This window comes from Telmatherina bonti (genome assembly GCF_933228915.1).
Source record: "Telmatherina bonti genome assembly, chromosome: 11".
NCBI classification, from domain to species: Eukaryota; Metazoa; Chordata; class Actinopteri; order Atheriniformes; family Telmatherinidae; genus Telmatherina; species Telmatherina bonti.
The window spans coordinates 29,251,681-29,268,902 of NC_136629.1; the positions used below are offsets into that span (position 1 = coordinate 29,251,681).

General features: G+C 41.8%; 1 protein-coding gene across 1 annotated transcript in view; it reads left to right on the forward strand.

The window, feature by feature from the left end:
- Positions 1 to 210: 210 nt before the first annotated feature.
- The window catches only part of sorcs3b (sortilin related VPS10 domain containing receptor 3b), a gene marked incomplete at both ends in the record, with an annotated part of 59,826 nt that continues 42,814 nt past the window's right edge, over positions 211 to 17,222 (forward strand). Inside the window, one exon of the mRNA XM_079248811.1 lies at positions 211 to 504. Coding sequence (XP_079104937.1) covers positions 211 to 504 — 294 coding nt within the window. The remainder of the gene's footprint in view (positions 505 to 17,222) is intronic.

Here is a 17,222-nt window from a genome sequence, read left to right on the forward strand (position 1 = left end):
AAATTAACGGGGATCAAAGTCAAGCAAAAAGTCGACGACAGCTCTGAAGTTTTGAAGAGATTCCAAACGGAACCAGCGAGGAGTGGACAGCAAGAGAAAAATGATGCACCGACTGACATGTCACCTCTCAAAGCAAAGAATAATAACGATGTAAATGTACCTGAAAAAAAGTATAGCAACATTTCCAAGGAGCGACGCGCAGCGCATGTAATGTCAGAGCGCACAGTGTCTGTCGTGGGAAAGAAAAGGAAAAGGAGTATTGGAGCATCATACAACGGAAACGTGGATAGGAGTATAAGTGGCGAAGCGCAGTCAAGAGATAGATTCAAGGAGACTGTCCAAGGTGTTTCCAACTCTAGAGCCGAGTACCGGCGCACTGGGGAGGATGCCAGGGGGTCAAACCCAAGGCAAAGTGAGCCTCACCTGGACACTTCTACTTTTGCTCTGTCTGGGGACTCGGCACACAACCAAGCGATGGTGCACTGGTCTGGTCACAACAGCAGTGTAAGTTCATAACACAATAACAAACAAACAAACAAAAAATCACCTCATTATAAAATTCATATTAAAAATAACACATAAATCCGTCTAAATATTACAAAATTATATATGTTTATCCAATTGAAAATAGAATATTAAATGTTTTTACAAACGTGCCACAATTTTACGCACAACTCTAGCGCGGATAAGATGAATACCTTCCCACAAAAAATGTTTTTTTTTTTTTTTTTTTTTTTTTAGTCTTATGAGTATTCCTTCACTGTCAATGCACTGAGTCGACTGATGAAAATGTCAGCGTGCTCGCAGGGTCCCCGTGCCTCTTAAAACTAGAGCAGAAATGTTTATTTCCACCAACTGTCAGATGAACTTTAGATTATCAGTTAATCTCACAGGTAAATTTGATGTGACCAGAGGGTGCAGGCATTTCAGCAGCAATCACAACAACATTAATTATTTATGAAATAATCAAGAAATGCCTCCCAGGAAGGTGTAGTGGCTGGAATTAAAAGTATTTTGTCCAACCTGCCCCCTAATGTGACTCTGATGAGACACACTCTGACCTTTTGTCGAATTAAATGCTCTTTTGTTTTTGACATTTGACTTACACTTAGTTGATAGTTCCTTAATTACCTGAGTGAATACACTGTTGCTGTCTGGTTGATTATTACAAGCTTTGTACTCTGAAAACAGCTCTGTGTGGATGGGCACAACTTAAATAGATGACAAAACATCGCAGTATCCATACACCTCTGCACACACATAGACATATACATTCATCTCACAGCTGCATGCACATGCACACACACGGTGGTTGTGCACCATTTTATCATCACAAAGACAAAGTGAAGGAGATTTTATCTCTTACTTTAGGTATACAGCATGCAAACATGCAAGCGCCAGCTTTTATCTGGCACTAAGATCTTCAAAGTACAAACAGCCGTGTGAAAAAGAAATGAGCTGCTCTGCATTTTCTTTTACTTCAGGTAATTTCGATCACCTCAATTTGCTGGACAAAAGAGCATGCAGAGACACTGATTTATGGCCAAATCTGAAGATTTCCATGGCTCAGTAAAGCTGGAAATGTTCATAAATTCCTAGGCATGCAGATATATTTCACTGGGTGGGTTGTATAATTTAATCACTAATTGCTTTTCTTATCAGGTACATTTTCTTTTTTTGTGTGGCGCGAATCATAATAATGTTATAGATGTCACAGGTTTTTGGTTATATTGATGCATCGCTGAGGACAGGCTAGATGTGCAGCTCATGAAATCGTCTGTGGGATGCATGGTAAAATATGTGGTTGGTTTAAGATGTCTTCTCCATCGATGGCCTTTTGTACTGCGGAATACTGTTCACTGGATCATCTGTGATGGGCTTGTCACTGCAGCCAGTCAACATTTAAGATTTATATAGTCTGAACTCCAGTCTGTGGTCCCGAAAGTATGAGCGAAACAGCAGAGCTTAAATTGATGGGATTTTATGACTGGATGTTAGAGCTCAGACGATATTAGATGTAAATGACTGATAATAAATTCAATCTTAAAGGGACATTTGAAGGAAAATTACTTCATTCCTGTGGTCTAGGGTAGTTCTATCAAATTTTCACTTCAAGACATTGCCTGTGATTTGGCCAAGATGTCAAATCCCTCAGGGAGTAAAATGAGAAAGATGTCGAAGGTGATAGTGAAAGCGCCAGCGGGGGATCTTCTGAGTTCAGATTTGATAAAGAATTTCATCGTATAAAACCTCAAATCTGTCCACAAGTCAGTCTTCCAACTATATCATTTGATTTCTGGGATTGTCTCAGACTTCAAAGCCTGGAGTCATAGCCCCCTGGTCTTAGACTTTAAGAGAGATAACATTGATTGGACTCGACCATGGGAATAAAACATATACTCCACAAATTCCTTTTTAAATTCATGCTTCTTAACTACATGTAGTATTGATTGGCTGTGCATGTTTCTTACTCCTTAAGTCTGTCCTGAATGTGAATGGGGATCATAATATGAAAACTCATGATTTGTAATGATGGGCACCTTAAGTAAAGGCCAAAGCGGGAAACTAAATGAATTACAAACAGCAACAAGTACACTTGTGTTTTGGCTCAGCTGAGTGCTGGAGCTGTTGTATATGACCATGTTGGTGATATGTTTAAACAGCCATAACTGCACATCCTACACTCAGGGGATCCTAAGCCCTCCCCCTTGGAGGCAGCTATCATTGTGTGGAAGCCAGGTGGTGATCAGGGAGTTATTGGCTGTCAAATGATTTTAGGTTTGACCTTTTTTTAGCAAGATCCTCACAGACAGCTGACCAAATCAGTACTCTGTGTTGAAGATGAGGACAGTAATGACTGTCTTTATTGATGAGACATCCCCTGAGCTTCTGCTACAATATGTGTCAATGTAAATAATGTCATTATACCACGAGAGGAAGGATCTAGTCATCTTCATTGATCTGTTAGAAACTTGCAAAAGGAAGGGCCAGCTGATAAGGCTGGCTTCTTCGGCCGTTCACTAAATCTATTTTTTGTTATTTGGCAAAAGTCAAACCAGTCTGTCAGAGCTGTAACATCTTTTTACTGCGACTGACTGGGAATCCGACAGGCCTCCTGGGCTGTGTTGTCAGCACGCTTAATCAGAACGAGGTCGTTTTTGTTGCACATAATCTCATTGGTACAAATAGACAATAAAAGAAGAGGAAATGACATGGCCCTGGGGGACACCTGTGTTTAAAACCGGTTCATTAGATAGACAGTCATTCCATTTAACATGCCAGAGCCAGTTGCACAGAAACTCCTTGATCCATAAAATCAAATGGAATGGGTTCCCAATTCACAGAGGTGTTTCACAAGAATCTGGGTTTGTAACGGGATGATGTAAAGTGTATTACGAAGCTACCATTGTTGAGTTATTCAGATGCAGCACAGAGAATGGTTTCAATGTCTTTTGCTTTTCTGATCATTTCTCACAAGTGCATTTTCTCAGATTTTGCTTGGGATAAAATCTAAAAAAAAAAGTCACACAATTTTCCAATAGTTAATCTTCCAAAGTCTTTTAACCTTGAACTTTTTATGATTTCCTTGCCGCCTGTTTTGCAAAGATTGTTTTTACACTGATTTAAAAAGAAATATGTTCTCACACTTGGGTACAAATAATTTTCTTTTTGTGTTACAATATTATGCAGCATTTCAGTCTTTGGGAATTTGAAATTAATTAGCATTTTTGTTTTCTTTTTAAACTGATAGTTTGTGATTTCTTTTTACTTTGTACTTTAAACTTTAAAGTTTTATTGAGTAGACCAAAACCTAATCAAAGCATTATATTTTTTTCCTGCCAGTTCCAAGCTGCTTGTCCCTTTGGGTGTCAGCACTACATGCCTGTTCATTAATCTCGCCCCACCAAGCTTGTAGGAGTGCACTGTCCGCTTATGTGATTGTAAGATGCTGATAGAAACTGCAGCTGTGTGCTCATGAAGACTCTCTGAAGCCAAAGTCACTGGCTGGTAGACCAGCAAAGGTGGACATGTCTGTTCCTGAAATTTAGCCATTTTGCATTAATGCTTGTAGTTGTGAAACTATGTGAAGCAGTTTTATTCACAACTATCCCTGCTTTCCTGGAAGCTGCTGGTGGGAGCCTTTACCATATACACTTTACTAGCTACAAATAGTTAAGTCCAGCTGGTTTTACTTTTAGTAGCCTATGTTATAAGTGAATAAATCTACAGTCACTTGGTATGAAGATGTATCTTTTGTTAGGCTGTAGTGACGGACACATGCAGAAAATACCGTTCTACTGGCCACAACAGGTGCAAACATCCCCACCTGGATTTTAAATAGCTGCTTTTGCGAAATATTCTGGAGTTCATGAAAGAAGATACAATTGTCAGCCAGTCAGATCAGTTTATTTTGGCACATAGGCACCTTCAAAAGTCTTATGGAGTTTGTGTAAAAGAACAGAATAAATCTTAATTATGATTGCAGTTAGCGACAATCTGGTCAGAAGAAAATCTGTTGTATAACTTGTAGGAATCAAAAATCATGTTCTATTTCTGTTACCATTGCTTAGTGGGTGAAAGTCCTCTAAACTTATTGCCCTCTCAGAAACTCATTCATTCTATGTCTCTTTTTACCCTTTTCAATTATTTTCACCATATTGAAGCAATTTTGTCTGGCAGATCAGGGTTTTTATTTTGTTGTAACAATGATTACGGTCCATGTTTTATTTATGTTGAACAGTCAACTCTTACTTGGTTGTACATTAGAGGATAACTTTCTGATGAAAATAAGCCATCCTAATCAACAGCAATTCTTCACCTGAGTGAGAAAAGAATGAATGCATCAATAAGTTAACGTGTCATTCCAGAGCTACGCCCATAACCTTTGCAGCTAACTGCTAGCTTACAGTGAGGATACTTTTGGAGCTCCTCCATGTGTTTTAGAGGTGAATTAGTAGTTACTAGATTAATGATTTTCCTTTTTATATGTAAAATCCCATTTTTATTTTCAGTTTTCCTCAGCTTGATTTTGTAGAACACTGGATGCCAAACTACACCCTTTCTGTAGTAATAATTCAGTGAAATCCCAGTTTTTACTCCTCAGATGACATGCATGTGTGCCCTTTATTCATGAATCATTTGTGCTTAGGGACCATAATGCATCACATCAACATATCCTCTCAGCACTTCCTCAGCACTTACAATTTAGTTTTGCCTCACAAAGTGCATTTTAAGCCACAAATACTGACTTTCCATCAGTTATATATTTAAGCACACTGACATTGCTTGATTTCATTCTGCCTCTCTATCCGTCTTTGTTTAACACACTCACACACATGTACACACTGTTATCTTTCACATTTAATCAGAGACAAAGCGGGTGCAGAATCACATTTGACAGTTTTGCATGTGATTAATTAGTTTAATAACTGTCGCGCTGAGGTAGACACATTGTATTGCTGTGATTAGTTTATGGAAACAAATTTATGCATTTTCTGATTGGGAAAATCATAAAATTGAAATCCAAATTGGGTGACGGTTTTATTAATCATTAGAGAGATGGATTCTACACACAGTGTGCCAAGTCAGAAAAAATAGGATGTTGTGCCCAAAATTCATTATTGATTTTGTCTTTATTTCCTATTATCATCCAAACCAAGTGACCCCAGTTTTGTAAAATTATATGCTGTGAATCACTGTGCCTAACAAATTGCATACAGCAATACTGTTAGGTTGACGTCAAGTGCGGAGAATTCACATGCGGACTCGGCTTGGAGTTTCAACAATAATTTATTTGCTTCCTTCTGATCTTTGATTCTTTCCCAGGTGGATGCGGAAAATAGGTTTAGTCAGCAGGCAGACAAGCGGGGAGGTAAACCTAGCGGATAGAGAGGCGGGCAGGCAAGCGGGCAGGTAGGCAGGCAGGCAGGCAGGCAAGCGGCAGGACAGCAATCGGGCAAACAGGCAGGATCTCGCAGGACGTTCAACAATCTGGCGATGAACAGCAGGCCGGGCGGATCTTAAATAGTGCTGCAGCTGATTGCCAAGATGAAGATCAGGTGTTAGGATGCCAGACACGCCCACCAACGAACAGGATCACAACAGTACCCCCCCCTCAACGGGAGCCACCAGGCGACCGAAACCGGTCAGGATGAGCCTGGCGAAAGTCACGAACCAGGGAGGCATCCAAAATGAAAGAGCGGGGGACCCAGGCACGCTCCTCAGGACCATACCCCTCCCAGTCCACCAGGTATTGAAAACCCCGACCACGACGGCGCACATCAAGGAGACGGCAGACCGTGTAAGCCGGGCGACCAGCCACAAGCCGGGCGGGAGGAGGGGGCCTGGAAGGAGGGACCAGAGGACTGGACGAAACAGGCTTAAGTTGGGAGACGTGGAATGAGGGATGAACCCGCATGGAACTGGGGAGCTTGAGTTGGACCACAGTAGGGTTGATGATCCGTTGGACTTCAAAGGGGCCCAAGTAACGAGGGGTCAGTTTCTGGGCATCGGTTCGTAAGGGAATGTTCCTGGACGAAAGCCAAACCTTCTGACCGGGGGAATAATCGGGCGCAGGAGTCCGGTGACGATCCGCCTGGCGCTGATTCCGTTCCCCAGTTCGGAGAAGCGCAGCCCGAGCCTTCTGCCAAACCCGTCGACAGCGGCGGATGTGAAGCTGGACAGACGGCATCGAAACTTCACCCTCCTGGGCGGGGAATAGTGGCGGCTGGTACCCTAGGGAGCACTCAAAAGGGGATAATCCAGAGGCTGAGGAGGTGAGAGAATTGTGTGCATACTCCACCCAGTCCAGATGTTCGCTCCAAGAGGATGGGTTAGCTTCCGACACACACCGGAGGGCAGTCTCCAAGTCCTGATTAGCCCTTTCAGCCTGACCATTGGTTTGGGGGTGAAAACCTGACGACAGACTCAGAGTGGCTCCAATAGACTGACAAAAAGCCCGCCATACCTGTGACGTGAATTGGGGCCCTCTGTCAGACACGATGTCCGCGGGCAGTCCGTGGAGCCGAAAAACGTGATGTACCAGTAGGTCAGCCGTCTCCTTGGCCGAGGGGAGTTTGGGGAGAGCAACAAAATGCACGGCCTTGGAAAAACGGTCAACAATGGTTAGGATAGTGTCTTTACCTCTGGAGATGGGTAGGCCGGTGACGAAGTCCAGGGCAATGTGGGACCAGGGCCGGCTGGGAACAGGTAAGGGTCGTAGGAGACCGGCTGGTGGTCTATGCAAGGCCTTACTCCGGGCACAGGTAGTGCAGGCAGCTACATACTCCCGAGTATCCTTATCCATAGTGGGCCACCAAAACCTACACTTGATGAGGGATAGGGTGCTCGTGGATCCAGGGTGGCAAGCCAGGCGAGAAGAGTGACCCCACTGGAGGACCAAGGAACGGGCGGCATCTGGAACAAATAAACGGTTAGGAGGACCTGTGCCTGGGTCAGGTTGCTGTCGCTGGGCTGCGAGGACTTTATCCTCTACGTCCCAGGTAACTGCTGCAGCAATGCAGGTGGCAGGCAGGATTGTGTCCGTGGAGGGAGTGGATCCTGACGTGAACTGGCGGGAAAGGGAGTCTGGCTTCTGGTTCTTGGAACCGGGTCGGTACGACAAAGTGAAATTGAAACGGTTAAAGAAAAGGGACCAACGGGCTTGACGGGGATTCAACTGTTTCGCGGACTGCAGATACTCCAAGTTTTTATGATCTGTCCAAATGAGGAATGGCAGCCTAGAGCCCTCCAGCCAGTGACGCCACTGTTCGAGCGCCAATTTAATGGCTAGTAGCTCACGATCTCCGACGTGGTAATTCTGTTCGGCTGGGGTGAGGCGTCGAGAAAAATAAGCGCAGGGATGGAGTTTCTGAGTCCTGGAAGATCGCTGAGACAGCACGGCTCCAACCCCCTTGTCCGAGGCATCGACCTCAACCACAAATTGACTACTGAGATCAGGGTGGAGGAGAACTGGTGCTGTGGTGAAAAGTTCCTTCAGTTTAAGGAAGGCCTGATCCGCAGGTCCAGACCAGGTAAAGGGAACTGATGGTGAGGTAAGGCGAGTAAGGGGGGCTGCAATCTGACTATAGTTACGGATGAAATGACGGTAGAAATTAGCAAATCCCAGGAAGCGTTGCAGGTCCTTTACAGAGGTGGGAGTGGGCCAATTTACAACCGCCTCGATCTTCTCCGGGTCTGCTCGGACCTGCCCGGTTTCAAAGATGTAACCAAGGAAGGATACTGTATTAGCATGGAACTCGCACTTCTCGGCCTTGACGAACAAGCGGTTCTCCAAAAGTCTCTGTAAGACTAGTCGGACATGTTGTACGTGCTCAGACTGGGTCCGGGAGAAGATGAGGATGTCGTCTAGATAGATGAAGACGAAGCGGTTAAGGAAATCTCGTAATACATCATTTACCAGGGCCTGAAACACAGCAGGAGCATTGCATAGGCCGAACGGCATAACCAGGTATTCAAAATGGCCCAGGGGAGTTCGAAATGCGGTCTTCCATTCATCTCCTTCCCTCACCCTGACCAAGTGGTATGCATTACGAAGGTCGAGCTTAGTGTAGATTGTGGAGCCATGAAGGGAATTGAAAACCGACTCCAGTAATGGTAGAGGGTACTTGTTCTTCACGGTGATTGCATTTAAGCCCCGGTAATCAATGCAGGGCCTGAGGGAGCCATCCTTCTTAGAGACAAAGAAGAATCCTGCTCCTACGGGTGAAGATGAGGTCCTGATCAATCCAGCTGCCAGGGAATCTGAGATGTAACCCTCCAAGGTCTCCATCTCAGGTCGGGATATATTGTAAAGTCGGCAGGTAGGTAGCGGAGCACCTGGGAGCAAATCAATGGCGCAATCATAAGGTCGATGAGGTGGCAGCGCTAGGGCCTTATCTTTATTGAAAACCTCCGTTAGGTCGTGATAAGCCGTAGGGACTGCGGATAGGTCTGGGGTAACGGGGAATTGACCAGAAATGGATGAAGTCGAGGGAACAGCCGACTGAAGACAGGTGGCATGACAGAAAGCGCTCCAATTAATTATTCTCCCGGTCTGCCAATCTAGGTGCGGGTTATGTTGTGACAGCCAGGGTGACCCAACACTAGCGGAGATTTAGGTGAGTCAACTATGAAGAAGGGGATGTATTCTTGGTGGTTGCCAGAGACTATCAATCTAACGGGGATGGACTGTAGGGTTATGGAATAGAGATGGCTCCCATCTAGAGCCTGTACTGACATGGGGGAAGAAAGAGTCTCTGCACCTATTCCCAGGGTGGTGGCCAAGGTCTTATCCAAGAAATTGGCCTCAGCTCCGGAATCAATTAATGCCTCAACAGAATGGGGGGTCTGGTCTGTGAACAGGGTTACCGGGATTAGTTTCCTTGTGTGCGGGACCTCTTTGGGGGATGTGGTCGCCAGTACTCCCGCTGCTACTGACGACCCTGGTCTTTTACCCGGTTTGGACAGAGAGATATCCTGTGTCCAGATCTCCCACAGTAATAGCAATCACCAGAATTCCTTCTCCTCTGCCGTTCCTCTGGGGAGAGGTGAGCCCTGCCCAGCTGCATGGGCTCCTCCGTAGATATGGTTGTGGGAGGCAGAGGGAAAGTAGTTGCTCCAGAGGGAACCTTAGGATATTGGCTAGAACGCCGTTCTCTGTCCCTTTCCCATAGCCGGTTGTCGAGTCGTATGGCGAGAGAAATCAGCTCATCCAGAGAGCCAGGTGTGTCTCGGGTGGCCAGCTCTTCTTTAATCCGACTGCTTAACCCGTTAGCGAAGATGTCCCGGAGTGCTTCGTTGTTCCAGCCTGAATCCGCAGCTGCTATCCTGAAATCAATAGAAAAGTCAGCAACACACCGATCTCCCTGACGGAGATTAAGAAGCCGTTTGACTGCTTCACCTCCCCTAACTGGGTGGTCAAAAACTTTCTTCATCTCCTCGACAAACGAGGAGTAGGATGAGTTTCTGAAACCCTGCTGTTCATATGCTGCCTCCGCCCAAGCCAGTGCCTTTCCTTCCAGAAGCCCAATAACATATGAAACCCTGGATCTATCATTAGCATAGGTGAGTGGTTTCTGGTCAAAAACAAGGGAGCATTGAAGGAGGAATCCCCTACATTTTCCCAAATCCCCTGCGTAGGGTTTAGGATCTGGGATGTGTGTCTCTCTTACTGTGATTGCGGGACCGTGCTGAATTGCGGGTGCATCGGGAACCGGAGGCTGGAGAGGAGCAGGAGGGGTTAATCCAGCGATATGCACGGTTAGTTGAGCCAGCTGAGAGAGTATGGTGTGGTAATTTTGATCCAGAGTTAACATCATCTGCTCATGTCGAGCGAGGCGAGCATTCTGACCTGAAAGGGCTTGTTGTAGTGGGTCCGAGGCGACTTCCGGGTTCGAGTCCGCTGAATCCATTTGTGGCCAGATTGTTCTGTTAGGTTGACGTCAAGTGCGGAGAATTCACATGCGGACTCGGCTTGGAGTTTCAACAATAATTTATTTGCTTCCTTGTGATCTTTGATTCTTTCCAAGGTGGATGCGGAAAATAGGTTTAGTCAGTAGGCAGACAAGCGGGGAGGTAAACCTAGCGGATAGAGAGGCGGGCAGGCAAGCGGGCAGGTAGGCAGGCAGGCAGGCAGGCAGGCAAGCGGCAGGACAGCAATCGGGCAAACAGGCAGGATCTCGCAGGACGTTCAACAATCTGGCGATGAACAGCAGGCCGGGCGGATCTTAAATAGTGCTGCAGCTGATTGCCAAGATGAAGATCAGGTGTTAGGATGCCAGACACGCCCACCAAGGAACAGGATCACAACAAATACAGCATCAACTTATTATGTTTTAAGCTGACTGCTCAGGTGGCAGTCAGTTTAAGTAACAGTTTGACTTGGCAGTTCTCAGGGACAGCAATGTATTATTTGCAAAAGTCAAAATGGCTTGTTCTACCTAGCGGGATACAACAGACCCAACTCAAAATATCACATGCACAATGCAATCAGCACAGATGATGTTAAAACTTTCATACGAACATTTGGTTTTCGTTTGAAAGGTGGCTGAATTATTGCCAAAAACCAGTGGTTGTATAGATGAGCATATTTAACATGATAATAACAGCTTGGACAAAGTTTTCAAATCTTTGCAAAGGTGAGGCTACACAGAACCTGTATAATTCTGCTAATGACTGCCTTAGAGCAGGTGTGAAGTGTGACCATTGTTAATGGCATAAAACCATGAATTACAGAAATAACTAAACGTTTTTATATTTGCACCCACATACACCTTTAACAGCTGAAGCAAATGGCGTTTAATTTCTGATTTTATGCTGCAATTTTCCACTTAACACACTATGGGCATTGGTTATTTCATTATTATTTATATTTTTCCACCATTGAGGGAGGAGAGTCTGGTAAGAAACTAATCTGAAAGGGAAGCTGATAAATTTGAGAGTCAAGGACTTAATTACCATCTTTCTGACGAGTTTGAAGGCATTCATCTGTGCCCATTTTGCTTGAATTTAGAAAAATGGTTTGGATTCATATAGCGCTTTTCAGGACATCCAAAGTGTTTTACATTGAATCCATTATTTATGTTCTCCACAATCATCCACTGGTGGTGTTAAGCTTCATATGGAGTATGTAGCAGTGCTGGTGTAGATTGGCAGAAATGTGGCTGCCAGTTCATGCCAACAACCTCTAACCACCACCAAACACTCATTCTCATTCATACATCAGACTAGGAAGGTGAAATCTCAGCAGGATGAGTGGGATGAAGCAGAAACTGTCAACGCTTTGGTAATTGGACAGGCTATTCTACTTCTTGAGCCACAGCTCCAAGTTATTATGTGAATGAAAATGTAGACACATGTAGGTGTTAGTTTGGCATATAATTAAATATATTGTAGTAAAGCTTTCATGCATTCTGTATTATTTTATTATTCATTAACTTTTCTTATTTAATATTATGCCTTGGTTATCAAACATAGTTTCAATAAGTTCCTCTTCAGTAAGTGTTTATATGTCGCTTGCATCATTGATGGAAAATATGAATTATAATGATAAATCTTTTAACTTACATAGATTGATTTTTTTTTTTCAGGAACACTGCTCATCTTTGAAACCAGGATATAAAATCACATTGCTATTTGTATTTTTGAATACTTTTTAAGTCAGTCATATAACTGGAAGAGAAATAATAAAACCAGAATGTGCCAAATTTAGAACACGTGAACAAAAAACAAAACAAAAAAAACATTACAATATGAGGATTAGATAGAAAAGAAAACACCACTCAGAATGAAAACTTCGTGCTGTGACTGGCAATTTTATTTTGTTGTGAATCTTCTTGTGAAAATCAAAAAGTTCCAATATCAGACCTCTCTCTCCTACCTTCTGGGTTGAATGGTGTGAGATTGGATGAGCTGGAGAATCCATGGTCAGCTGCTGCTATCTAATGAAAACACTGTGTGTGTGTGTGTGTGTGTGTGTGTGTGTGTGTGTGTGCGCGTGTGTGTGTGTGTATGTGTGTGTCTGTGGGGATAATTAATTACGTTTGCCACAAAAGATTCAGTGCTTGTATGAGCTCATAATTCATATACTTTGGGAATAAATAAAGACCCTGTGTTCCTGTGGGAGGCATTATTGCTTCTATAAATAACCTTATAGTGATAAAAAAAAAAAAATACTTTAAGCAGTTTCATTTGGTTTTGTTTTTGTAATTTTCTAGTGCAATATACTATATGGTTATTTTATTTTTCATATTCTTGTTTATTTGTGTCTGCCTGTGTGCCGCTTGTGTGAATCACCTTGAGTGTTGCATTTGGTTATTTGTCTTTTGTATTTTCCAAACAAACCTATTTTAGGTGTGGAAATGTTTTGTTCAGAAAGTATAAATGTTCCACCTCAGTTCTTGTTACGGATCCCCGATGAAATGAATATGTCTGCTAAGTGTTGTTAAAAGTGTAATTGTGTATAGTAAAGACAAAGTTCAAATAAAAAATTGCTTTGCCTGTCATCCACTGACAAAATTTGGGTTTAAGGAGATATTATATAGCATCAGTTTATATGTTCAAATGAAGACAAGGTGATCATCAAATCCACTATTAATCTAGTGTTGCAAAAAGAGCTGGTTTAACCCCAACTGCTATCAAAGGGTTTCCCATTTAAACTATAAATAATACAGGATGACTTCAATAAAGAATATGCACTAAACTGCCAGATTGATGGGGCGAGAGGGAAAAAGGTCATTGCTGACATGATCAGATACATGTTTTTATAAGGTTTCCTTAAAGTCTTTACACACCCACACCTGTACCAATGCAAGTAAACAACACAAAACTGGGAATATCACCTTTTTTTGTGTGTGCACACCAAGTGCGATGCAAAATTGTCAATAAATTATGAAGGTTTTAAAATGACCTTCCAAAGTTGCAAAAGCAAACATGGATTCACAGCATGGAGCGCGCTGGGTACATCCAATTGTAGAAAAGAGATGAGAACTTGGGGAGTTTAATTGTTTACTCTGGGAGCTGAAGCCGTACCAGGACATACTTTAGGATGTCCATGGTGCAATTTACGGATACCAGTGCCAGTCGCTGTGAACACCTTCTCTGGTTTATTGTTTATCTGTCAGCTGTAAATATTTAAGGCTGAGATTCTTGAAAAATAGTTCGAGTGAGCTACATTTTGAAAATACACAATTAAAAAGTCCAAACTACTTTCTTTAGACTTCCAAAGCACAGAAACACATAATGCTTGTTCCTGAGGATCCACGGTAGTTCGATGTGGTGTACAAGCTAATGCAGGTAGTCGAGCTTTGACTCAACCTTCATTGCCTTTACAAGCGCTCCAAGTCTCTGATACACACAATTTGTGTACAAAGAGGTGAAGAGGGGTTGAGGTAGGAGGGACAAATTACAGATGAGTTTGATGCTCAAAATGGGGGATTGGATCAAAGCTGAGATTTATTGCAATCTTTTTGTTTTCTTAACTAGACTGTCTATGATGAATTGGCTTGAAATAATTTGTCTATAAAATGCCCTGACAAGGCATTTTTGCAACGTGACACTATACAAATAAACCTGAATTAAATCAAATTGAATGGACATATTACCATTCAGTCATTTAAAATGGGTTAGTTTAAAAGATTGGATGGTGTTTTTTCAGTCCAGTTGGTTCCACTAGAGACAAATTTTTCATTTTTTTATTTTTTATGTTTAGAGCATTTAATGTGTGAGTGTGAAGGGGATTTTGAGCGCTATAGTAAGAAATCCTGCTGGACAACATCTCCTACCCTACCTTTAAGAAAACACAACCTCAGAAAAAATAAAACTTACAAAATTGCTGGACAGAATTTTGTCAGAGATGTGAACATTCCCATTGACTTTACATTGATTCAATAAAAATATTGCTGTGAATTATTTAGACCAATTGTTTGAAATTGGGGTGTAAAGGCCTGTAATGTTTCGTGAACCATTGTTCTTTATCATAAATGTTTAGATGAGAAAGAGCAGGTGTAGGATAAGCACAATTTATGCTCATGGAAACCACATTTATGACATTGCCTCATTATGTTCTAACTTTATAACCTTATGACATTATCACAAAGCAGCAGAAGCAAAAACCTGCCTATCAGATCAAATGATGTGGACAGGACCCAACCCAAGTGGACAGGAAACCCAGTAACAGCAACTCTCCACCCACATCAGTTTGGTACAAGAACATAAGTAACACTTGTGTTTTAAAAAGTAAAAGAAAAAGAGAGAAAGAAAGAGAGAATAATAGAGAGAAAAAGAAAGAAAAATTCCCACTTAACATAAATCTTTCAGCATTTATGATTTATCCTAAAAACTAAAGCTGGTGAAAGACACATGTAGAACACAAATGTAAAAGATGTAACTTGCGGAACAAACACTAAACACGGATATATGTGAGCTGTTTAGCACTCGATCGAAGTCTCATGGTAGTTTTGGCATTGAGCAGGTTCATTTTAGGTGAAGGGCTTCTCTTCCAAAATTTCAGTTTTGGACTCAGTGCTGGTTTTGGCTCCAGCTAAGACCCCCCCCCAAGCCCCACCGGGCAGAAGCTGAGTCATTAAGAGCCAAAACTGTGAGGAAACAGTGGAGACTCTAAGTGTTTAAAAATGTTTAAATGGCACCGGATTGAACAAAGTTTTCTAAATTGCAAAGTAATATTTCAACTCATCACAAGTCCCTCCATGTTACATTAGCTATGTTTCATAATGTTGCATTTACGGTAACAAATTTCTGATCTTTGTGTTACATTTCATCGTTCAACGCTCCACATGAGCAGTTAAAACAGGCACTGTGTAAAAAAAAAAAAAAAAAAAAAAAAAAAACGTTACAAAGAAAAATACAAATGTCACCACAGAGTTTACTATGCATCAAATTAATGTTAAATTGCATGGAATGTGACGAAAACTTTGTCAGATGTGTCAAAACATTTAAATGACTTTTAAAATTGCCATCAAATATGTCCTTGAATGCCGCGCTTCTTGTTTTCCACCTTTTAAAATCCAAATCACAGTTCATTGTGCCATGACAACAGCAGAGCGCAGGAGGAAAATAAGTGCACTTTGTATTTCCGTTGCTAGTCCATTAAACATATTTCTTTGACTTCTTACCCCAACCTTTCTTTGACAAAAATAAAGCAGACCAATCACAATCTTCTATCCCACTAAAGAGAAAATGCAGTTTATTGCCTATTGTTGTAAGAATGTAAAATCTCAACCTGCACATAAAATGTCTTCACAATAGAGTAGTATTTGAAGTGAAACCCTTTTATATTCAACCGATTTCATTAATCCCCCCCACCCCCACCAATAATGGACTGAATTGATTGGTGAAACCTCTCAAGCTTGACGCATTTGGCTTATATGACCAAAGCTCAGGAGCTGGGTGGATAAGCAAACACAGAGACAGCAGACTAATGCGTGGAGGACATTCCACTTGGATTTACTTGATGAAAGCAGCATCCCTTGGAGTATGTTTTCACCCACAAAAGTACAAACAATCAATTTGGTCCATGGATAAGATGAAGACAGACTAAGGCTTCTCTTTGACTGCACCAATTCTTTTGAAAGACATTTGTCTCTTTGCTAAGTGCTCTGCTTTGGAGATGTCCTCACAGAGCCCCGCAATTAAGATGTCTTCTTTTTCCTTCTTCCACCCACTTGCAGTATATCTTGATTTTGCCTTCGCTGCTGTCAATTCTGAAAGAAATTTATGCAAATTTGCAACCAATGCCATGTTTCTTTTCTCCGCAGGTGTTTGCATCAGATAATTGCTAATGGATGCATGAATATTTTAATCTTAAATCTTGAGCGGAATGAAGGAATAATTTTATTGCTTCCATACTGAATAAGTTGTGACGCTTCAGTATTAAACCTATTTTGATACAGATACTTCCTCAACACTTTTGAACTGACTATAGATTTTAATCTCTTACTGCTCGATGAAAACTGCAAATTTCATCTTTTTTGTGCTCCGATGGTGATTGTTTCCTTCCCCAGGATAAGACATGAAAAATGAAAAGTGATTTTTTTTTTTTTCCCACAAATGGAATGAAAAGTGTTCCGTGGGAATTGTTGCTCTGAAATAATGATTAGATAGTTGATTTTAACAGAAATCCATGATATGATCAAATGAGACTGTAATGAGCCCAGAGGGCTTGCACATTTTTTTTTGTTTGTAATCAAACCGGTCAAATTAACTCTAGAAGTGAGGAGAATGATGGTGTCCCATCTTGCTCCATTCCCATTAATGTTGCCTTCTTTTGGTGTCTCATAATGGCCAAGATGCATTAGAGTGTCTCTAAGGATAGATGTGTTTTTAGGTAGACGAGGCTCATCACTCTGTGTTCTTTGTTTTTAAGCTCACATCCTCTTTCAAAACACTTCTTTTTAAATATGGTGGAAAGTGTTTTGTTAAAAAAAAAAAAAATCATACAATTAAATTAAATGATTTTTTTCTTTGTTTTCTTTAAAATATATGATGATGTGACCTGTTTTATTGATTCCCCTTTTTACAGTGGTCCATTCAAACTGCTCCTTCTCAATATGTAAAGTCTATATTGATCAAGATATCCAGTAGCAGAACTCATTATAGTGATGATGGAAAATAAATGAAATAATTTAATCAGATACTTTCTTTATGAACCATTTTTAGACATTTATGTATAATTCATCATAGCATTCCAGTTCTCTAGTTTTATA